Source organism: Telopea speciosissima, chromosome 6, assembly GCF_018873765.1.
Source record: "Telopea speciosissima isolate NSW1024214 ecotype Mountain lineage chromosome 6, Tspe_v1, whole genome shotgun sequence".
In the NCBI taxonomy this organism is placed as follows: domain Eukaryota; kingdom Viridiplantae; phylum Streptophyta; class Magnoliopsida; order Proteales; family Proteaceae; genus Telopea; species Telopea speciosissima.
The window spans coordinates 237,653-259,196 of NC_057921.1; the positions used below are offsets into that span (position 1 = coordinate 237,653).

Genomic DNA, 21,544 nt, shown 5'->3' on the forward strand with positions numbered 1-21,544 from the left:
TTACCTTCTCCACTACACCAGAACTCCTTGGTCTCTTCTGAACTTTACCAATGACACTCTAGATTAGGTCACCCTCCATTTGAAATTTTAGCCCAGTTATTTCCTACTTTGGTCACCAAATGTAATAATGAGGATTTTTTTTTGTGAGGCTTATGTTCTAACGAAACAAACACGTTCAACTTATTCTCTATCAAATAAAAGGAGTTTTTTTTTTAATTTGGTGCATTCTGATGTTTGGGGTCTTAGTCGTAAAACTTCTCTTTTTGGCTACCGTTGGTTTGTCTCCTTTATTGACTGTCATTCTAGAAACACATGGGTATATCTTATGCACACAAAAAATCAGGTTTTTGCATGTTTTCAGCATTTTCATAAAATGATCCAAACTCAGTTCCAAGCTACTCTCAAAATTTTAAGAAGTGACAATGGAACTGAGTATAAGGAATCTCAATTTCAAAAATACTTTGCGGATCATGGGATTATACACCAGACTAGTTGTGTCGATACCCCTGCCTAAAATGGTGTGGCTAAAAGAAAGAACCACCACTTGTTGGAAGTGGCAAGAGCATTGATGTTTGCTCAACATGTTCCATCCCAATATTCGGGTGATGCTGTCCTAACTGCAGCTTATCTCATTTGTGGTTACATCCAAAAGTGTTTGGCTGTGTATGTTATGCTAGGGATACCAAATCTCCTAGCAAACTTTAACCCCCTGGGTTACTATGCATTTTTTTGGGTTATTCTCCTACCTAGAAAAGTTATATGTGTTACCATCCTCCTCCTCGTCGTACTATGGTCAGTATGGATGTCATTTTTCATGAAAACCTTTCCTATTATTCTTCCCCACCTCTTCAGGGGGAGAGTTCTAGTGAAGATGTGGTTCCTTCTCCTAAGGTTCTCCCCCTTTTTTATCTCCTATGGTTGCTGCCCAACCTCCTCTGACTGATGACCAGCCTCCTATGGCTGCTGCCCAACCTCTTTTGACTGCTGCCCCTTCACCCAAAGGGAATCCTTTACAGGGGAAGATCATGGAAACAAGTGGTGGTGATGTTCCTATTCAGGGGGAGTTGACTCCAATAGAGAGAACCATTAGTAAATTTCAGAAGGCCATTGACAATTCCAACATTCTCACTTATAAAAAGAGATGTTCTAGCAAATGGCAGCTCTAATCCACTGTAGCACCAATACCTATCCAGTTGCCAGTTCAGGATCCAGATCCTTCTTCTCCTAGTAAGCCTTGCGCTGCCGACCCACCTATTGCTCATCGCAAAGGTACTAGGACTTGCACTCAGCATCCCATGTCTCGTTTTGTTTCTTATAATTCTCTTACTCCTCCTTTTCGTGCATTTGTATCCTCTCTTTCTTCTGTTTCTATTCCTAAAAATTGGCAGGAAGCATCTACAGATGGAAAGTGGAAGGCAGCAATGTTGGAAGAAATGAGAGTATTGAAAAAATAATACGTGGGATCTTGTGGCTCTTCCTCCAGGAAAAAAAGCAGTGGGATGTAAATGGATGTTTGTGGTCAAACAGAAGGCAGATGGAACAGTGGATCGCTACAAGGCACGTTTGGTTACAGAGGGCTTTACTCAGACATATGAAGTAGACTACCAGGAGACCTTTGCACCAGTAGCAAAGCTCAACACTGTAAAAGTGGTGTTATCCTGTGTTGTGAAGAATGCCTTCCTCCATGGAGAACTGGAGGAAGAGGTATATGTGGACATTCCTCCAGGTTTTTCGGGTAATACTACCAAAGGCAGGGTGTGTAAATTGAAGCGTGCTCTCTACGGGTTGAAGTAGTAACCTAGAGCTCAGTTCGATAGCTTTCATAAGGCTATGGTTTCTGTGGGATACAAGCAAAGTAATGTTGATCATACCTTGTTCATCAAACGAGTTGGTGATAAGGTCACTGTCCTCATAGTCTATGTTGATGACATTGTTGTGACCGGAAATGATGGTGATGAGATCAACAAATTGAAGCTTTGGCCGTGAGTTTGAAATAAAGGGTTTAGGAACTCTAAAATATTTTCTAGGGATAGAGGTTGCTCGGTCTTCAAAGGGCACCTTTCTTTCTCAAAGAAAATATATCCTAGATCTATTATCTGAGACTGGGCTGCTAGGGTGTCATCCTTCAAATACTCCCATGGAAGCTACTATAAGACTTGAGGAGAAAGAAGGTGAACCTGTTGACAAAGGTCGTTATCAGCGATTGGTGGGCAAACTGATCTACCTCTTTCATATACAACCAGACATAGCCATTACTGTAAGTTTAGTAAGCCAGTTTATACATGAACCTTATTCCTCTCATATGGAGGCAGTCCTTGCATCTTGCGATATTTGAAATCTGCTCCAGGAAAAGGAATTCTTTTATCTCCCAATGGTCATCTAAGGGTTGAAGCTTATATTGATGCCGATTGGGCTAGCTCTACTGACAGGAAGTCTATTTCTGGCTATTGTTCTTTTGTGGGTGGAAACCTTGTCACATGGCGTAGGAAGAAGCAGAATATTGTGGCAAGGTCCAGTGTTGAACCAGAGTTCTGTGCGATGGCACAAGGAATCTGTGAACTTTTGTGGCTTAGAGGATTGTTGCTGGTGTTGCATCAGGAAATCTCCGGTCTAGTTCACCTGGGATGAACCTGCAAAAAATTGAGTGAGCAAAGGAGAGCCAGTGTGGCTTCGGCCGGGGACTCTCCGATACCTGAGTTAGGTTTCCATTTTAGCAGTAGTTCAATATCGTAAAAAGTGAGGAGCGTTTGAGCTCCATACCTGAGTAGATAGGGAGCTTGAACGAAAACTTCTCTTTATTGATGTTAACAAACTTCAGAATTTTAATGAAATAAGATCCGCCCTGCCTTTTCTCGAGGCTTACAACTTCTATTAGTAGAATTTCTTGAAGCTCTCGAAGTTCCAGGGTCGGGGTATCTTCATGCCCTCGGAGTCTTCAAGCGATAGGTTCCTTTGTTTTTTCTACCATCCCGATCATCCTGACCTCCCTCTACGTATCGATTCAGTTATCATGCCTTTATCAGCTCTTCGATCTCCCTCTTCAACTGAAAACAGTCTTCGGTGTCATGACTGATATCCTTGTGGAATTCGCAGTATTTGTTTGGGTTGCGCGATGATCCGGCTTACATCAATCAGGATCAATGAAGGTACCCCCAATCTTGGATCTGCATCAGAATCTCTAGTCGGCGGTCACTATTCGGGCACTTGTTGTCTTTATGGTCGTCTGTTGCCGACCTCTTCTTTTCACCCTTCTCTTCACTTCCTTTCCAAGCATCCAGCACTTCGGCCATGTTAGCGAACTCGTTGCACCTTTCTAGCAGCTCGGCCATGCTATAGGTCGGCTTCCGAGCCAGATCCTTGATGAGCTCCATGTCTGTGAGGGTATTGCTCATTGTTGTATGAGTTGTTAAGCCTCGTCCAAGTACTTTATGTCTAGGGACTCCTTATTGAATCGGCTAACGAATGCTCGGATGGACTCATCCGGTTTCTGCTTCATGCTTAGGAGGTTGACTGTGGTCTTCTTATGCTTCATACTGCTCTGAAAGCGAGTAACAAAGGCCTTGTAGAGCTCTGAGAATCTAGTGATAGAATTCGGCTTCAACCACAAGAACCAGGAAATAGCCGCCTCTTTGAGCAATGCAGGGAACGCTCAGCAAGAGACTATCTCTGACCCTCCGTACATGGTCATCATGGAGTTAAAGTAGTTGATGTGGATTGTGGTCAATAGGATCGGTAGTCCCATCGTACCTGTTAAAAAGAGGAGGCTTGAATCCTAATGGAGAGGCGCGTTCATGATCTCGGCCGGGTATGGGTGCTGACCCAGTAGAGAGTATATATCACCGGTCGTCTGTTTCTTCAAGCCTTCAAGCTTCTCATCGAGCTCTCACAGCCGTCGTTCCATTACTATCTCCTGGGGTCAACCATTACACTCGTCAAGCTGGATTCGGCCATTATGCTTGGCCCCACGATCAGCTTAGCCGTTCTGCTCGACTCGGTCGTTCTCTCTAGTGCTTACCTTCCGAGGACTCTGTTGGTTACCCTCCCGACGTGTCAAACTTCGGCGTGGGGGTTTATGGCGAGACTCTTCTCGGAGAGGGGATCTTCTCATGGATCTTTTTATATCCCGTAGTTTTGGGTCATGGATTGAGCCAAGGATCACAACCTTGTCTACCCATCCTCTATTTTGTCCTTTTCCTTCTGTCTTGCAATGAGGGTTGTCGTGGTGGCCCTATTGGCCCTTCAGCTGCTCTGGTCGGTCGAGCCATCTGGAAAAGACCAATCTTCTGACCATGGACTGCTCCAGTTGTGGCAGAGCTTGCACTCCTCTCCCAGGCTCGGATCGACAGACTCATCCCTGATGGTCGGCCATTGCTCTGACCGGCAGGGAGAATTCTGAGGGCAGGGTCTTGATGACGCAACACGACTCACTTCTTCTCGTTTGGTTAACTGCTTACCGCGGCATTTCACCCACTGGTGCCGGTAATGGCACGTTCGGGAGTTGGCCTAAGTTCCCTCCTCGGGCCATCTAAGCCATTAGGTTTTGGAGCATCTCGTTGGTGCGGAGTACTTGCAACCGAATATTTTGGACCTGTCGATTGCTAGCCGGGGTTTCCAAATCAAGGCTCTCTGGTAACGGTGGTGGCAGTGGCAAGTTCACTCCTGCGCCGATCAAATCATTCTACGGCTGACCCTCTGGCACGGCATTTCTTTCGTCGCCTCCGCTCACGGGTAGAACTATGTTTGCCGCGTCGACACCTAGTCGAACTCCACGGAGAGGTTATCTGGCGGCTCCTTGGCAAGAAGTCTCCGGAGGAGGGGAATTTCTCGCACCTCTGTTCTGCTGAGCCTCTTCCCCGTGAGATGCAACGCTATGATGAGCCGACATGGATCTCGTGTTTACCATTGTTCTTGCTTTTGGTAGAAACGACGATGTTAGGCTGAAGTCGTTCCCATAGACGGCGCCAAATCTGTTGCGTCAGGAAACCTCCAGTCTAGTTCACCTGGAATGAACCTGCAAAAAACCGAGTGAGCAAAGGAGAGCCGGTGTGGCTCCGGCTGAGGACTCTCCGATGCCTAAGTCAGGTCTCCATTTTAGCTGCAGTTCAATATCATAAAAAGTGAGATGAGCGTTTGAGCTCCATACCTGAGTATTTATAGAGCAATGATAGGGCGGCGGAGAAGAGTCCTCGTAAGGTAAGAGCCCTATTTTTAGTAGGAGTTTATTAGGCGGAGTCATTTTCAGAAGGGACTCTTCACTTGGTAAGAATCCTTATTTGAGTATGATACGATTCCGTTGTTGGATAACGGCCTGATTCGGCTGACTTAACATATCATGTGATCGTCGGGATGTGCTGACGTGGCTCCACGATTCAGTTGGGGTACAGTTATCGCCTCTGGTTACGGCTTTAAGATTAGTAAAATGGAGGCGGAGTATATGACGTGTAATTTCAGCCATGCTATGATGGATACTAACATGGTGCAAATTGGGGAAAGGTAGACATCGCAAAGAGACTATTTTAGATATTTGCAGTCAGTCATAAATAAGGAAGGTGACATAAAGGATGATGTCTCACATAGAATCGAAGTGGTATGATTGAAGTGGAGAGGTGCGTCCGGAGTATTGTGTGACCGACATATCCCTTTAAAGCTTAATGGAAAGTTCCACAAGACTGTTGTACGACCAGCTATGATGTATGGGGCAGTTAAGAAGTGTCATATTAAGAAGCTATGTGTAGCAGAAATGAAGATGTTAAGATGGATGTGCGGAAGAACTAGGAAAGATAAAGTAAGGAATGAGCGTATTAGAGCTGACTTGGGAGTTGCTCCGATCAATGGCAAGCTTCGTGAGAGTCGTTTGACGTGGTATGGTTTCTACGGAAGCTTAGAGATGCCCCGATGAGTAGGAGTGATATGATCACCATTGAAGGAGTTAAAAGAGGTAGGGGCAGGCCTAAGATGACCATAGGAGAAGTTGTAAGGAAGGACATGCATTGTCTAGCTCTTGTTCCAAGTATGACCTCGGATGGAGCCTATTGGATGGCAAGGATCCATGTACCAGATTCCATTTAGCTGAGCTTCTCCTAACTTGCTGGATTGTGCCTCATTCCTCTTACTTCTATCTTTCACTTTTCTTTGCGTTTGCCATCTTTCATTTATCATTTTCCGTTTGCCTTCTCTCATCTAATTTCTCTTCCCTCCTTCCCCCATCTCTTCATGCCCTTCACTGTTGAGGCCGCAGTTTTTTCCACTTTGTTTTGTTTGGATCCATGTAGCCTACCCCATTAAGTTGGGATAAGGCTGAGTTTGTTGTTGTTGTTGTATAGTCAGAAACAAGTGTAATATTAAAAGGGCAGGGATCTTTTAACAGGTAGTCTTCTCCATGTAAAGAAGATGAAGTAGAAGAAAAGTCACTCTAAACATGTGTACTGGTCATGGTAATCGACATCTCTGGCTCATCCCTAACATGTTACAACATATTTTCACACATGACAAACATGCGGACACACTATCAAGTACTATTCTTGGACCATGGCTCATCGGATTGATAACTGAGTGATTTGGCATTGTTCACAGCATCAGCAGGCCATGTGGTTTCATAAAATTCATGGATATTCTTGATAGTATTTTTAAGGCTTTAGCAATTCAAAGCAATGTGCATCCACCATATGTTCATAGAAATTGTTGAATGTATGTATCATCAAAAAGTTTGTTTCAGGAGATAGATTTCTACTGTTTTTTCATCTAGGCCCTGTTTGTTTAAAAGTTGAGGGAAGTGAAAGGAAAATTTCCTTTATGGAGTGCTGGAAAATTAATCAGCGAACTTTTATATGGGCTATTTGGAAGGAAGTAAAGTTGACATAAATTGGAATAAAAATTTTAATCTACCTCACTCGATATTTTCACTCACTTCCAACTAAAATGATCCCTAGAAAACTAATTTCACTTTCGTTGTGGAAAAAAGGGTAGGTAAGACAAGCATGTTTGTCTGGAAAAATAATTTTTTGTTCTTGTGTTGAACTATATATGGATTAATATAATGTTACAGAAGTTGAATCTTACTAATAGCTTCCCTTTGGTGTTTCCATATGCAGTCGGCCTAGGGAAAGGTACCGTGAAAGAGAAAATGGTAGATCAGGGAATGAAGGCAGCTTAAGGCCAGGGAGCAGTGGCCGCGAGGGTGGTGCTATGCAGCCTGCAACTTCCAACATGAGTTCAAGTATGACAACTGGAATGGCTTCATCTATGCCAACTGTTGTTCTGGCTGGGTCTCGCCAATTTTCTGGTCAGCTGCCAACAATTCTACAGTCAAGAGACCGTCAGGATGAGCGTGGCAACAATTATGATGATAACTTCGATGGAAGTAAGGACTCAGGTGATACAGGTAGTGTTGGTGAATCAGACTTAGCATCGGCCTTCGATGGACAGACTGGCGGGTATAGTTCTTCCCAAAGGCATGGGTCTCGAGGTAGTAAATCAAGGCAGATTGTTGAGCGAAGAGAGCGAGATGGCAGACGTGAAGGGAAATGGGAGAGGAAGCATCTGTAAATCATAGTTAGCAAATCTGAGCAGATTTTCTGACCTAATTGAATGTTTTGTGAGGAGAAATGCCGGACAGAGAACAAAAAGTCTATGAATGCATCTGCAGCATGCAAAGTAATTAGGGGTTTGGCTCAAGACGGAAATTTGGATGAATATGATCAATCTTGGTACCAGTAAAACATGTAAAAAACTTAAAGTTTTGTCTGTTGTAAGATACCTAACCTTTCCTTTTTCCTTTCATCTTTTCTTTTCAATAGCCCATGTAAATTATTTTTTTCTATGTAGGCTCCGTTTGTTTCGATGTAGTAAATGTTAAAAAAATTTCCAGTGTTTGTTTCTAAGATGTAAAATATTGTCATTGTAATATTTTGTACTGCTTATTTGCCATTTGTTTTATATATGTATAAACCAAGCAATCTATATGCTCAGCCCTCCCACACGCATATAGATCACTCCTTCATGCTGCATCTCCCTAAAACAACCGGACACTCTTACTGCCAGACATCCAGCCCTTCTGAAACCTAAAATCAAACAACATTCCCTATGTTGCGTTTTGACGAACAAGTTATGGGCGTCAACAACGAAATGACTCTAGAAATTAGACATATCTAAAGTCCCCACTGGCTTGCCAGCTTCTCGAGTCTTTGCAGGCAGATTAGTTAAACGACTGGGCACCTAGTTCTATCAAATTTATGAGTACCCACCAGTTTCCACTAGGTGTGGTAACGTCTGGTAGGACTTCCCACTGCAAATTGCTCAAGGACAAACTAGAGAGAAAACTATAAATCCGGATAACTCAAATGAGACAACTGAACATACAAGAAATTCGGAGTACTACAATGTAACCTGTGGACTGTACCAGTGGTAAGAAGTAAGAAACACCAGTCTAGATCATGCAATGTACTAATGTGTACAAGAAGTCCTTTATTAGGACTTTCAAGAGACAGGTTGGCTTCAATCACTTTATCACTAATTATTTCCAAGTTGCAAAATTTATTTTTTTGTTAAAAAGCCAATTTATTCATAAAAGTGAGATACACTCCTAAGATCTGGCTGGAATTGATAGATAAACAGGGATTGGAAATAGGCCAAGCTGTCCTCGCAACGGACAAGGCCCAACTTGCAAGAGCATCTACTACAGCATTAGCAACTCTTGGAATAAATTGAAAAATACAAGACTCAAAGCAGCTAACAAAATATCTAATGTCAGATACAATAGAACAGAGAATAAATGTAGAATTGCCGGAATCAAACCGAAGATATGATATCAACTCCTGATTATCACTCTCCACAATCAAGTTGTTGATGCCTTCCGAAATAGCCTCCAAAAGACCTTGCCGCATTGTTATGGTCTCTCTACCAGAATATGATCAAAAGAACATGGTTCAAAAACTATAGCAATACATCTCCCCAAATAATCTCTGATCAAAAAACCTAGACCTTCTCGAATCTCCTTTGCAAGGAAAGAAGCATCACAGTTCAACTTTACAAAAGGGTGAGAAAAATGTCTCATGTCAATATTTGTCACATCCTTATCCCCAAAAAGGATAAAACATAATAAAAGGGTATGACTAGGACAACACGTGTCATTCCCATAACGCTACTAGGATCACAATGCAGTTTCCCAAATCACAGTGTAAACTAGTATAAGCATCAGCATATATATATTAGAAAGCAGAAGGGAAAGAAATATTACATTTTTTCCAAAATGTGATCAATGTTGTGGAAAGCGTCTAATAATGGTTACAACATATTCAATTGGCTTTTACACAGTTAATTCGACTAAGCTTAACATAACTACTTAATATATATATTTCTGTGTACGTGTGTGTGTAACAGTGAAAGTTTATACAAAGGCACAAGGTCCTAAGAGAAACAAAAAGGGATCAAGTCCCAACTCAAGGTGCCCCGTAGGCAAAGTCATCACAAGGACATCCATCGCCGTGCTCTCCTGTCACAGCCCCCATGTCCTCAGTGTCAATAGAAGCATAGTTCGAAGGATGAACCTCAAGACTAGCAAAATAACCATCATCTTCATCAACATCTAAAAAGAGTGTACACAAGGGAGTAAACTCCATTGAACTCAGCGAGGGAATGGGGATGTACAAACACACAATTTACAAATAGTCCATGATGTATGTAATTATTTATATATTTTTCACCTAACACACAAATCTAAGTCACTAGGCATATGCTACTGTAACAACTCGGGAGACACTGTGGGTCACTTAGATTATCACCATAGTGAAACTCAATTGTTACCATGGGGCCCGCGCCGACCGTAGCCTCATACCACCCAGAGGCAAACCTTGATGACCAGTGGTCATCCCTGACCTGACTTCTCCCCCACAAGCAGTAGGGAGCCCTAGTCACCCAACACATAAACCCCTATTGGTAAGGGTCGTAGCATAGGGACCGAAAACCTAATCGCAGTAATACTACATGAATCTTATCGTGTCAAGAGGTATTCCGGGTGCATCAACGTCCCATTTTATCTCGTACTCTAATACCAGCACAACACGGCTCATACAGATCAAGATGACATGCAATAGTAATCCATACATTCTAGGGATTTCGATGCCAGTACTTCCCGGCACCGTGACCCGAATAACAAATGAAACACAATTCTCAACAATACTCATATCAACTCATCAACCAAGATATAGACTGCAAATATGCAATATGCTTGATAATGATGCAAGTAATATAGTAATGTACATGTTTAGTTATATTCAAACCCAAGAAATCACTCAAAACCCATTCACCAATAGTTCGCGTATCGTTTGTAGTGTTCGATACTGATCGATGTATTACACGTTCCCCGTAGTAGGTTGGTAGCCTAAAAGTGCGTGAACAATAGTGTTAGGAAGTGTAGGAAGGGTCTATGAAGGGTCCCCAAGGTTTAAGTACATAAAACAGCAAAAGAGTACGAACAGATTTTCGAACGTAATTCACTCTGTGGGTCCGTTGGTAAATCCATTCTTAGTAAAACAACATAGTGTTGAATGGATTCTCGAACGTAACTCACTCCTGTGGGTTCGTTGGTAAATCCGTTCAGGAAAAAACTTCAAAAAGTGACATTTTGGACTGAACGGATCCTCGAACGGACTCCCGATAACTGGGTCCGGTCATGAATCCGTTCGGGGCAAAAAGAGGTTTTTCAAGTCTTTACCTCCCCAACCCATTCTTTGTAGATTTTATAGTTTTAGGGCTTAGGGGAGGGTACCTTAAGGTCTCCTAGGGTCACGTTATTAACACCAACTCATTTGTAAATAGAAAGCACAGCCATACTATATGGTCCAACATCCTACCAAGGTCTTACCTTGGGTTCCAAGTGGAACCCTAGGTCAAACCCATCCCTTAGAGAATCCCCAAAACCCAAAATAGATGGTGTGATGCAACATTTCTTCAAGCTAACTAAAAAGGACCTACGTAAGGGAGTTGCAATAGACGCATTGATCTATGGCCAATTTCTGAATGAGAAATTCCGCTATGACCGGGGTGATGCTAAGTTGGCCAGATCGATGCAATGTGTGCAAGCTCTTATGTTGTGCATCCTTTGGGAGATCCTATTTGCTACGGGGGTGAGTCTATTGATCTCAGCCTTACCTCGTGACTTCCGCAGCTGATTGAGGGTAAGACACGATTGTCCCCATGGTGTTTGAGAGAGAGAAAGAGAGAGAAAGGTACAAGGCTTACCTAAGATAAGAGGAAGAACCCCAAAGGATGAGCTCAAACTCCTTCTTTCTTTTTTTCTTCCTTCTCTTTCTTTCTTCTTCCTCTCACTCTCTACGGTTTTGATTTGTAAAAGAGGAGAAAGAGTTGAGAGCTTTAGACTTTATGAAACTAAAATTTCCTAAGAGTCTATTTGGTTTAGTAGATTGAAAATCCAAGTTGGGCTAGGTGGGCCCACCTACATGACCTAACATGGTGAGGGAAAGATGGGGGTGGGGTCCATCATGCCCGAGAACACCCACACAATGTCCGAAACACGGGACAAGTGGGTCCCACAAGGTTTCCTTCACAAAGGACTTAACAGCACGAGTGGACTTTCGAACGGACTCATCGGCAGTGGGTCCGTTCGTGGATCCATTCCTGCTGAAAGTGTATAATAGCAAGGGTAAAGCCTCCGGGCCTTGGCCCACACTTCAAGGACTTCAAGGAGGGTATGTATACCTAACATTTAGGGTTAGAATCATATCCATTGTGTGGTCCAATCGCCCATCAAGGTGTGAATCCCATCCTTGTGTATGAGCTTTCCCTTTGAATGCTACGGTCCAAAGTCATAGATGTCAACTGTTGCCAGCATCGTAACACCTAACAATGAAAAATTAGTTTGGCCCAGAAAATTAGGGTGTATTTTGGGCGCAGGTATAACATTCCCCCAACCTTATAAGAAATTTCGTCCTCAAAATATGACGTGTCTGGGGATCCGAATAGGTGAGGATACTTCGACCACCCATCATCTTCTCATCAAGGCTTAACCCCAACGCTCCTTGATCGAAGTACTTCCTCCATGGTACCTTCACAATGAGATAGTATGGTTGTGGAGATTGTACTAATTACACCCCAGGCTCTCTTCAGACAGCAACAAGTTCAGGTGATTCCCAGGTCAAAACGTGAGCTAATCCCGGGATTTACTTCCTCAGCATCAATATTTGGAATAATTCATGGACTCCTGCCAATGAGGTGGGGAAGTACCAATTCTATACGCCACTGGTCATTGGTTCACGGACTCAAACTCTCTTTCTTACTAAACTGCATCACCCCTTTGGTTGGTGATACCCGAAGTAATACATCGTCTCCTACAAAGGACTTCAGGTTTTCCCCTTCTGTAGAGATATAACTCTTCAGTCTGAAAAGAACTACCTGGACCCAGTTTTCTAACAACATTCACCTGTAAGGATGGTTGAAGACGATCCCGGGCTCAATTGGGTTAAAGGTTAACGTATATAAGAGCCCAAGGAGGTTTGATCTTCGGACATAAACCATAAGAAAACAAAAAGGTTCAACTAACCCTCAGTACCACGCCCAGTATTATACTTCCCTTTACTTGGGTTGCAAAGTTAGGTTTTTATTACCTTTTTTATAAGGATTTTGTTCTAAAGACTTTCACTTCCGATTCTCCAATACCTAACTCAACTTTAGAATGAATTGGAATATTGATGGAATCCCTGCTGTTCGCTCCCAATAACGGAGGGGACATTCGGTGATCCATTACTCCATTCATAACTATTATTAAGTAAAGTTTTGTCGAATCCTTCAGTTTAAGTCTCACATTCCATTAGCTACACCAGGTTACACTAATACTCGATACAGCACTTCTCAACCACTAGACCTCCCAAAAACAACACTCACTCCCTAAAGATGCGTGGGGCCATAGCCCACCAAAGAGTACTCAAACCAAAACGTAAAATCTCCAAGTGGTTCCCAAAGAAACCAGGGTTCACACACACAAAGACCAAACGAAATGAGGAAGGTATAAGATTTCCCCCCCTAAAATGTTAAGTTAGGAGAAAGTCCTTTTGTGAGTCTCTCATTGACAGTTAGACTAAGCATACAATGGAAACTGAAGATTCACGGGATGATTGATCTACACACGAGTATAGTGAAGATTAACTTATACACGAGTACAAGGAAAATCAGATAATGGATCAATCTTGTACACGAGTACAAAGAGGATCAGGATGATGGGTCAATATGTACATGAGTACAATGGAGACCGAAGATTCACAGGATGATTGATCTACACACGAGTATAGTGAAGATTAACTTATACACGAGTACAAGGAAAATCAAATAATGGATCAATCTTGTACACGAGTACAAAGAGGATCAGGATGATGGGTCAATCTGTACATGAGTATAATGGAGACCAAAGATTCACTGGGTGATCGAACTACACACGAGTATAGTGAAGATAAAAAATGTTAATGATTAACTTGTACACGAGTACAAGGAAAATCAGATAATGGATCAATCTTGTACACGAGTACAAAGAGGATCAGGATGATGGGTCAATCTATACTCGAGTACAATGGAGACTGAAAGATTTAGGATGATCGAACTACACGCAAGTATAGAGAGGATTAGAAAGTTCAATGATTAATATGTACCTGAGTACAAAGAGGATTAGATAATGGATCAATCTTGTACATGAGTACAAGGAGGATCAAATGATGGGTCAATCTGTACATGAGTACAATGGAGACCAAAAGATTCATGGGATGATCGAACTACACGCAAGTATAGTGAGGATCAGAAAGTTGAATAATTAACTTGTACACGAGTACAAGGAGGATCATATAACAAATCAATCTTGTACACGAGTATAATGAGATCGAAGATTTATGGGATGATCGAACTACACGCGAGTATAGTGAGGATCAGGAAATTCAATGATTACCTTGTACGCGAGTACAAAGAGGATCAGGATGATGGGTCAATCTGCATACGAGTACAATAGAGACTGAAGATTCATGAGATGATCGAACTACACGCGAGTATAGTGAGGATCAGAAAGTTCAATGATTAATTTGTACACGAGTACAAGGAGAACTAGATGATAGGCCAATCGGAGACCGAAAGATTCATGGGGGTGATCAAACTTCACACAAGTATGGTGAGGATTAGAATATCTGCAAAGCCGTCAAACTATACGCGAGTATAGTGGGATCAAAAAGAATTAATGACTAATCAAGCTGTACATGAGTATAAGTAAGATCAAAATTGCACGAGAGTGCATGGTTCATAAAAAGGCATGGTTGAATCTGGTATGACCGAAAGATCAAATCAATAGTGATCCAAAAAACCAAATGCTCATGAGTGCAGAAGTGATAAGGACTTGGTCATACTGTACTTGGGGCCAAATCATTGGAGATCAAGTTGTACATGAATTCAACAGTGATCAGATAGTCCAATTGCACGTGAGTGCAGGAAGTATGAGGGTCCAATGGAACTAGATGATCAGAGCCCAGACTGTATATGAATTCTGCCATGATCGGCTGAGTAGGTTGCTTCAGATGGCATATGATCAAGACATTGGTCAAGAAAATGCAATCCTATGCATGTGTAGCCATGGAAAAGCAATCCAATGCAAATTATGTCATGCAAAAAGGGAATCACAGTCCTAATACAAATTATGTCATGCAAAAAGGGAATCACAGTCCTAATACAAATTATGTCATGCAAAAAGGAAAACACAACCCTATGCAAGTAATCAATACAAGCAAGTGAAAAGTAATCACATACAAACATAGACACTTACCAGATATTCTCCATTTTTGTGTTGCACAACACTTGTCCTTCATAAAAGCTTAGTGCACAATTATACATTATCAAAAACCTTGATAGAGAAATCTAAGATTCATCCAAACACAAATTTATTTATTTTTAATTATTTTTTTATTTTTACTTTTATTTTTTTAAGAAACAACTTCATTTGTGAGAAACTTTTATTTTGAAAACTTATGGTTATTCACATTCTGACCCAGTAATGCACAATTCCACATAGACATATTATTCACATCCCGTTACACACGTAGGCTCGACAAACATCGATTGGCCAACATCGAATAGGTGTGGGGTGAATTTTTGACAAAGTGGGTCAAAAAGGTAAATTGGGAGAATGTGTATGAACAAGATGGGTGGATAGGTCACTCTTCCCTTCCTTTATAGAGAGTCATGGCATTTTATCCCAGACAATATCATCATTCTCTACTTGTACGGTCATTTTGTCTTTTAGGCTAAGATTCTTCATGATTGGGAGTCGATCCTCATGGACAACATGCCCCTTTAATTTCACATGCTCTTGCCTGGTGGATTGCCCCAAAAAAAAAAATCTTTTTCCTTATGCTCCTTTGTCCTTATATTGGATAGGGATTGTCCCAGTGACAAGTTAATTCTTCTGGTCGTCTTACTGGTTGAGAGGGTGAGTACAATGCTACTGGCATTTAATCCCCTAATCATCTCTTCATAGGCCATAAATCTTCATGATCTTGGTAGAAGTGCTTCTTTTTCTTTACACCATCGGATTGCATCAAAGAGATAGGGATACCAGTGGGAAAGGGGAAAAGTATAAATACGATGGATATGATGCAAGTGAGCAAAAGTGAAAAGTTGTGTATGGACGAATGGAAAACTGTACATGTGGGAGGACCGAACTTGATTATTATTTCATCAAGTTGCCTACGTACCCCAAATAGGGATCAGGTCGAACGTAGTTCAGGATAAAGATGTCTTAACGTCAAAGCCTTGATGATTAAGTTCCATCATAGCCGGGTGAGCTCGAAGCTGTAGACGAGAGTCTCATCACCATTTGGCCCGGGAGGGCTTTACTAGGCTGTAATGGGGCTTAGGACTGGGTTCCAAAGGATGGTAGAGGCTCAAATGTGCCCCTAGGGTCTAACCATGACTCGACACTTTTGCTCCCAGAACTTTACCAAGATTCTGGTAACTGAACTTGTTGGGAAATTTCTTCTTTTTAATAATGTAATCAAGAAGTTTGGCAATTCCTCTCGTGTCTCAATTGAAGACTTTGGTAATTTTAACCTTGATAATTTTGACAATACTATCTCTGAAGGAAAAGTGGCTATTTTTGCCCCATGGTTCAAGTGCTCCCAATTATCTGCTATGTCTCAAGCCACTACATCCTCTCTTCTTCTTTTTTTTTTTCTTTTTTTTTTTTTTTGCTCTCTCCTTTTTCTTGCTTTCATCTTCTTTTTTTTTTTTGAACTCTCATTTTTTTTAACTCTCTCTTTTTTTTTAAACTCTCATTTTTTTTCTTTTTGAGATTGGCCCAATTTTGGTTGTGGAGACGGAGCTACCCCCCCTTTTTTTTTTAAAAAAAAAATCCTTCGAAGGCGTATTGCCCTTGTGACATCTTAGTTCACCGAGAGACCTCTTTCGGTTAGACCCTAGAAGCTAATGGGATATTTTGATGAGCAAGAGGATATATGGATAATGAGGTGTGGGTGGGCCAAAGTGAGTTTTTTTTTTTTTTTTTTAGGGGAAAGGCTAAGGCATAACTTGGGGGCTAGCGGATTTTATTATCTCAGGGTTTATTTGAGATGACTAGCGACCAAAGGGGGACTCCCTTAACAGGCTTTATGAGATGAAATCTTCATCTAGGCTTTCGGCTCGTTGGAAGGGGATCAGATGTATAGAAAGCTCCAGATCTTTGACCACAAAGACTGTGACATTGGAAAAATGGGTAGTAGATTTTTTTTTTTTTTTTTTTAATTATCAGTCATGAGATCATCATAAGCTGTTATTTGGATGAAAGAGAAAAGAAAGAGAGTAGATGGACAAGAAAACATATTCATTGACGGCTAATGGAAAATACACGATTGATGAGTTTACAGAAGGAATTTTGACTGAATGAAAAGACCTAAAGACCTAAGGGATGCAGACCCGATGATGTCTTCAGTGCGATCTTGTATACACAAGAGTGAAGTACTGTTACTGCTTTGTCATGGGACTGTGCAATTTGTACTATAAAAAAGTGCCCCTCTAACCAGAGCTGGGTGCTAGAACTATTTTTAGTCAGCAAGACTAATGCTCGTCAAGTTAATGACCGTAGTTTAACGCCTTTGAGCGACAGTGATGTCCTCAATCAATGTCTGCCCCTGTTCCATCGGAGGAATACGGAGAACTTTCTTCAGCGATCCTACCACTTTGCAGGCTGGCAATGTAAAAGAAGTATTCCCTTTTAAAACTGGTGGTAGCATCAAAAGGGTTTTCCCATAAACTTAGAGGAACCTGCTCCTTCGGGACTTCGTTAATCTCACACAAATGATTCCTTATCTTCTCCCAATCATTCTTTCTGTATCCTCTATTAACGAAATCCACCAAATTGAATGTTGTACCAAAATGAAAGGTGCAGCGAGGTTGACGCATGATCAGATTCACATTTGGTTCTTCTCGTGACTCCTGTATCCAATAAGGGTTATGGAGGGTATAGAGGACATTCCATTTTGCACAACTGAATATTTGCTCGAGCCATTGAGTCTGTGTCTGAAATCGAAGAAGGAATTTCATTGTGTTGGACCGAGGAGGAATAAATTCTGGATGCAATTCGTCCTGGCTCATATAGGTCAACAATTCTGGAACACGAAAGCTGAATGCTACCACGTACCTTTCACAAAGGTACAAAAGGAAACAAAGGGCTTTAGTAGACAACGGGTAGAGGTCTCTTATCCCGAAGATATTGAAGAAAGGATAATCTGGATGGACAAGAAGTCCTCAGAGGTCGTCATTCCCACAATTAAGGAGAGTAATTTCATGAAACAAATCCAGGCAATCTTCGCTCCTTGATTGTAAGACCTGATGCATGATCTGTTCTTGGAGATGGAAAGGTAAAAGGTCAATCCGAGATTGCAATCCTGCTAAAACCTCTTTTTCCTTGATCTCTTCATGGCCTTCAAACCCATTCAGCTTGGTCATATCAGTTAAGGAAGAGAGGATTCATGAACATCCTGGGCGAACATCATTGATGGAGACTTTTGACCTGTCACTACCTCTTCTAAAGGAATTGGCAAAGCTTGGATCAAGGAGATGGGATCAAACCCTTCTAAATCTTCTTCGAGGGCATTGATTGTCTGATTAACAGACTGTTGTTTTGTCCCTGGCTTGAATTTTTCTGCTTCTAGCAGGTCTTGGATAGCATGCCCAAGTGCAATGCATTCATCGATGGGGTGCCCCTCTTGGGTGTGATAGTCACAATATTGATCTGAGTCATACCAAGATGGAGGAGGATCCCTGACTGGTCCCGGAGGAACCGTGCCCAAAAGTCCCAGTTTCTTCAATTCAGCATATGTAAGAGACCTAGCCACACCCAAATCGGTGAACTCATGTTGTCTTGAATTTGCCATATTCGCCTCTGAATTTTGGCTCTGATATTACATTGTGTGGCTATACTGGCAATGTGCCTTTCTGAACAATTTATCTTCAATACGCTTCCCTACAGCCATTAGCTCTTCAAAAGTTTTGAGGTGTTGGTAGTAAAGGCAATCGTGATATTCTCCGTACAGATTCTCCAGGATCATCTCCACCTATTCTGCTTCTGTCGGGCGATTCCACATCTTTACGGCCTTCTCTCTAAACCTCATAATGAAATTGTAGAACCCTTCAGTAGGGCCTTGCCTTAGTGTCTCCAACTCTCTTTGTGTGACATCCACTTCAGTGTTATATGAGTATTGCTTTGTAAAGACTCTCACCACCGTTGACCAAGTCTGAGTCTGTGCCTGATCTAACTGTGTCAACCATCGCAAAGCAGGTCCAGCAAGCGAGTACAGAAAAGCCTACCCCATTTGATTTTCCGTGAGGCCCCAAGATTTAGCCATTGTAGCAAAGATTTTGAGGTGAGCTTTAGGATCACCTGAACCATCAAATTTATCCAATTTCCATTTGAAGTCTTCGGATATCTTTCCTTCAGGGAAGAACACCAAGTTATCTTCAGGCTCCTCGTGAACCGTGTCCTTGACAGCAATTTCAAGCTTTTCAACTTTCTCCCTCATCATACGCTCCCTTTCAGTCTCGGGATACTCCTGAGGTGCGTTGATTATGGCATCTTCTTCCTCCATCATAATCCCGGTGGTTACCCTAGGCACTATCGGGGTTACCTTGGGGGTCATTGGTTGAGCACACTCCGGCTCCCCAAGAGTAGGTATTGTGCCTCCTTGGGAGATGTCTTGTACTGTTTGCAAGACTTGCACCATAAGTTGCTTCATCTCTGCCATCTCAGCCTGTAATTGGTCCATTTGTTGACCCAACTATACTTCGGGTGGATCATTGCCTAACGAATCCATGGTGATTCTCTCCGGGAAAAGCCTGACTGAACTCTACCTCACAATGTTGAGTGGAGAAGGGGAAGTTTTGAACACTCTGGATTGGATCGGACCAATTCGGGTTAGCCTATTGTTATAACGGGCTCCCGTGTGTAACATGAAGTCTTTTGATGTGAATTGTGCTTTACATAAGTAAGAGAGAATTATTTCAGGTCACAAGGAATTTACTTGAGTATGTAAAATATATTTTTTTTGTATTTTATTTTATTTTTATCATTTTTTTGTATTTTATCATTTTTTTTTTTTTTTTTGGTATTTTATTTGGCTCAAGTAATTGAAGTTGTCATCGGAGCTTCCGATATTATAGAAGTTCTCTCAGACCATACTTCAAATGCCATCGTCGCCCAAACATTTCTTAAAAAAGAAAACTAAACAAACAAAGAAGAAAGCCGAGTTTCAGGTTCCTGATGATTATATCTTGAATCAATACGAGGTGCCCCATTTTCGAGGGACATGTAGGAATCCATCATACGGGAGTGGGCACCCATCTTTCTTCGAGGGACTATCGCGAGACTATGGAATTTCTTACTTTAGGCGGCGTCTCGTATTGAGGCCAGATTAATCATCAAGCGACCTTAAACTCGGTCTTTCTTACAGCTAACAAGGGTTAGTTTGTGTCGCACCCTAATCATATATGGTCTATTTTTCTACATGATACATGTAAGGGGTAGGCTTGATAGGACAGAAAAAGGTCACCCTTGACAGAACCGATATACCTATCGCTTATGGTTGCGAATTGCGGGTACATGGTTCTTTTAATATACCTGGAGAGTAGGTCACTCAATCTCAAAGTAATCATGCTAGTGCCTTTTTTGAATGGCTAAAGCATCCCACTGCACACTAGTGAATACCCTCGCTGGTGATTCTAAACTCGCACAGTAAATATCAAAGGCTGTAGCTTCACCGTGAATTACCCATGACTACTCATGGGGTCCAACGACTAACTACGGGGATAAGAGTGTTCCCATGCAGTGCGTGTGTGCACAAAAGTGGTACAGGAAGCGGCTATCATCCGATCTCAGAGTACTTAGTATGACGTACCTCACCTCCCCGGGGGTAGAGGTATGACAAGGAGTACCCTCGTCGTTTGATTTCACTTCGAGCACTATACATGATGCAGTTAATACAAACAAAAGGGTTAGCCAAACATGTTATCATACAAACAATACATAAGGGAGAATATTCTTGCATTTAACAAGAGGGGAAAGCTTGACACATCCCCAGCAGAGTCGCCATTGTAAGTACCGTGGTCCTCGGGATGAGGGTTCCTCAGCCTCTTGGCGACAATGATTGATTTCGATGAATAATGGCACATCATTCCGATATATCATGATGGGGATTGGGATCATGCTTTATAAAGGAATGGAGTCGCCACCTAGGATTAGGGCCTAGGACCCAAAGGGTGTAGCCCCATCCGGGGTTAGCGAAAAGGGCTACGTGATTCTATATGGTCTGGTCAGAGATTCAAGGTAAGTCATCAAGTTACGAGGGTGGGAAGGTGTTAGGCATCCACCTCGCTCGGATAAACCGGTCTTTCTACTAGATGCTGGTTTTTGAATATTCTCCCTTGATAATATATCTTATACTAACATGTAAGGCTAAGTTATGATGCACGAATCTTGACAAAGAAAGAAAAAATCATTTATTATGTACACTAAACAAGTTGCTTTAATTGTCTACATTATGCCAAAAATAATGAGAGGAAAAGAGATGGATACCTGTCTAGAAATGCAAGAAATAAATGAAAGCGCACCGAGGGTAAAATATGTGATATCCCACGGCTCAGGTGGAGACGGACGATCGGCTTGTCTCTCTCTTGTCGGACAGAATGAGCCTATACGAGATGAGTTTTTGTCACTCAGACTTTAGGCAGAGTAACGGCTATATAAAAGATTCTCGTTATCTGTATACAGACAAAATAACGGTTGTGAAGGGGGTTTTTCGTTATCCGTACACTGATGGGATAACAATACCTAAGAGCAGAATCGCTCTATATTTGGATGGGTAACCAAAGGATCTACCCAGGTCGAAGAACTCCACTCACTCACATACTCATGAGAAAAAGACGGGGGAAAAGAGGGTAGAAAGGGGGCAAAACAAGCCCTGGAGGGTCTCCTTACCCGAGAAAAGCTTTTGAAATGAGGGAGGGGGACCCTCAT

The 21,544-nt window shown here is 42.0% G+C and overlaps 1 protein-coding gene across 1 annotated transcript in view; it reads left to right on the forward strand.

The window, feature by feature from the left end:
- Positions 1-7,614, forward strand: part of LOC122664227 — a 186,459-nt gene extending 178,845 nt beyond the window's left edge. Inside the window, exon 28 of the mRNA XM_043859956.1 lies at positions 7,092-7,614. Coding sequence (XP_043715891.1) covers positions 7,092-7,545 — 454 coding nt within the window. The 3' untranslated portion in view covers positions 7,546-7,614. The remainder of the gene's footprint in view (positions 1-7,091) is intronic.
- The last annotated feature ends 13,930 nt before the right edge of the window (positions 7,615-21,544 follow it).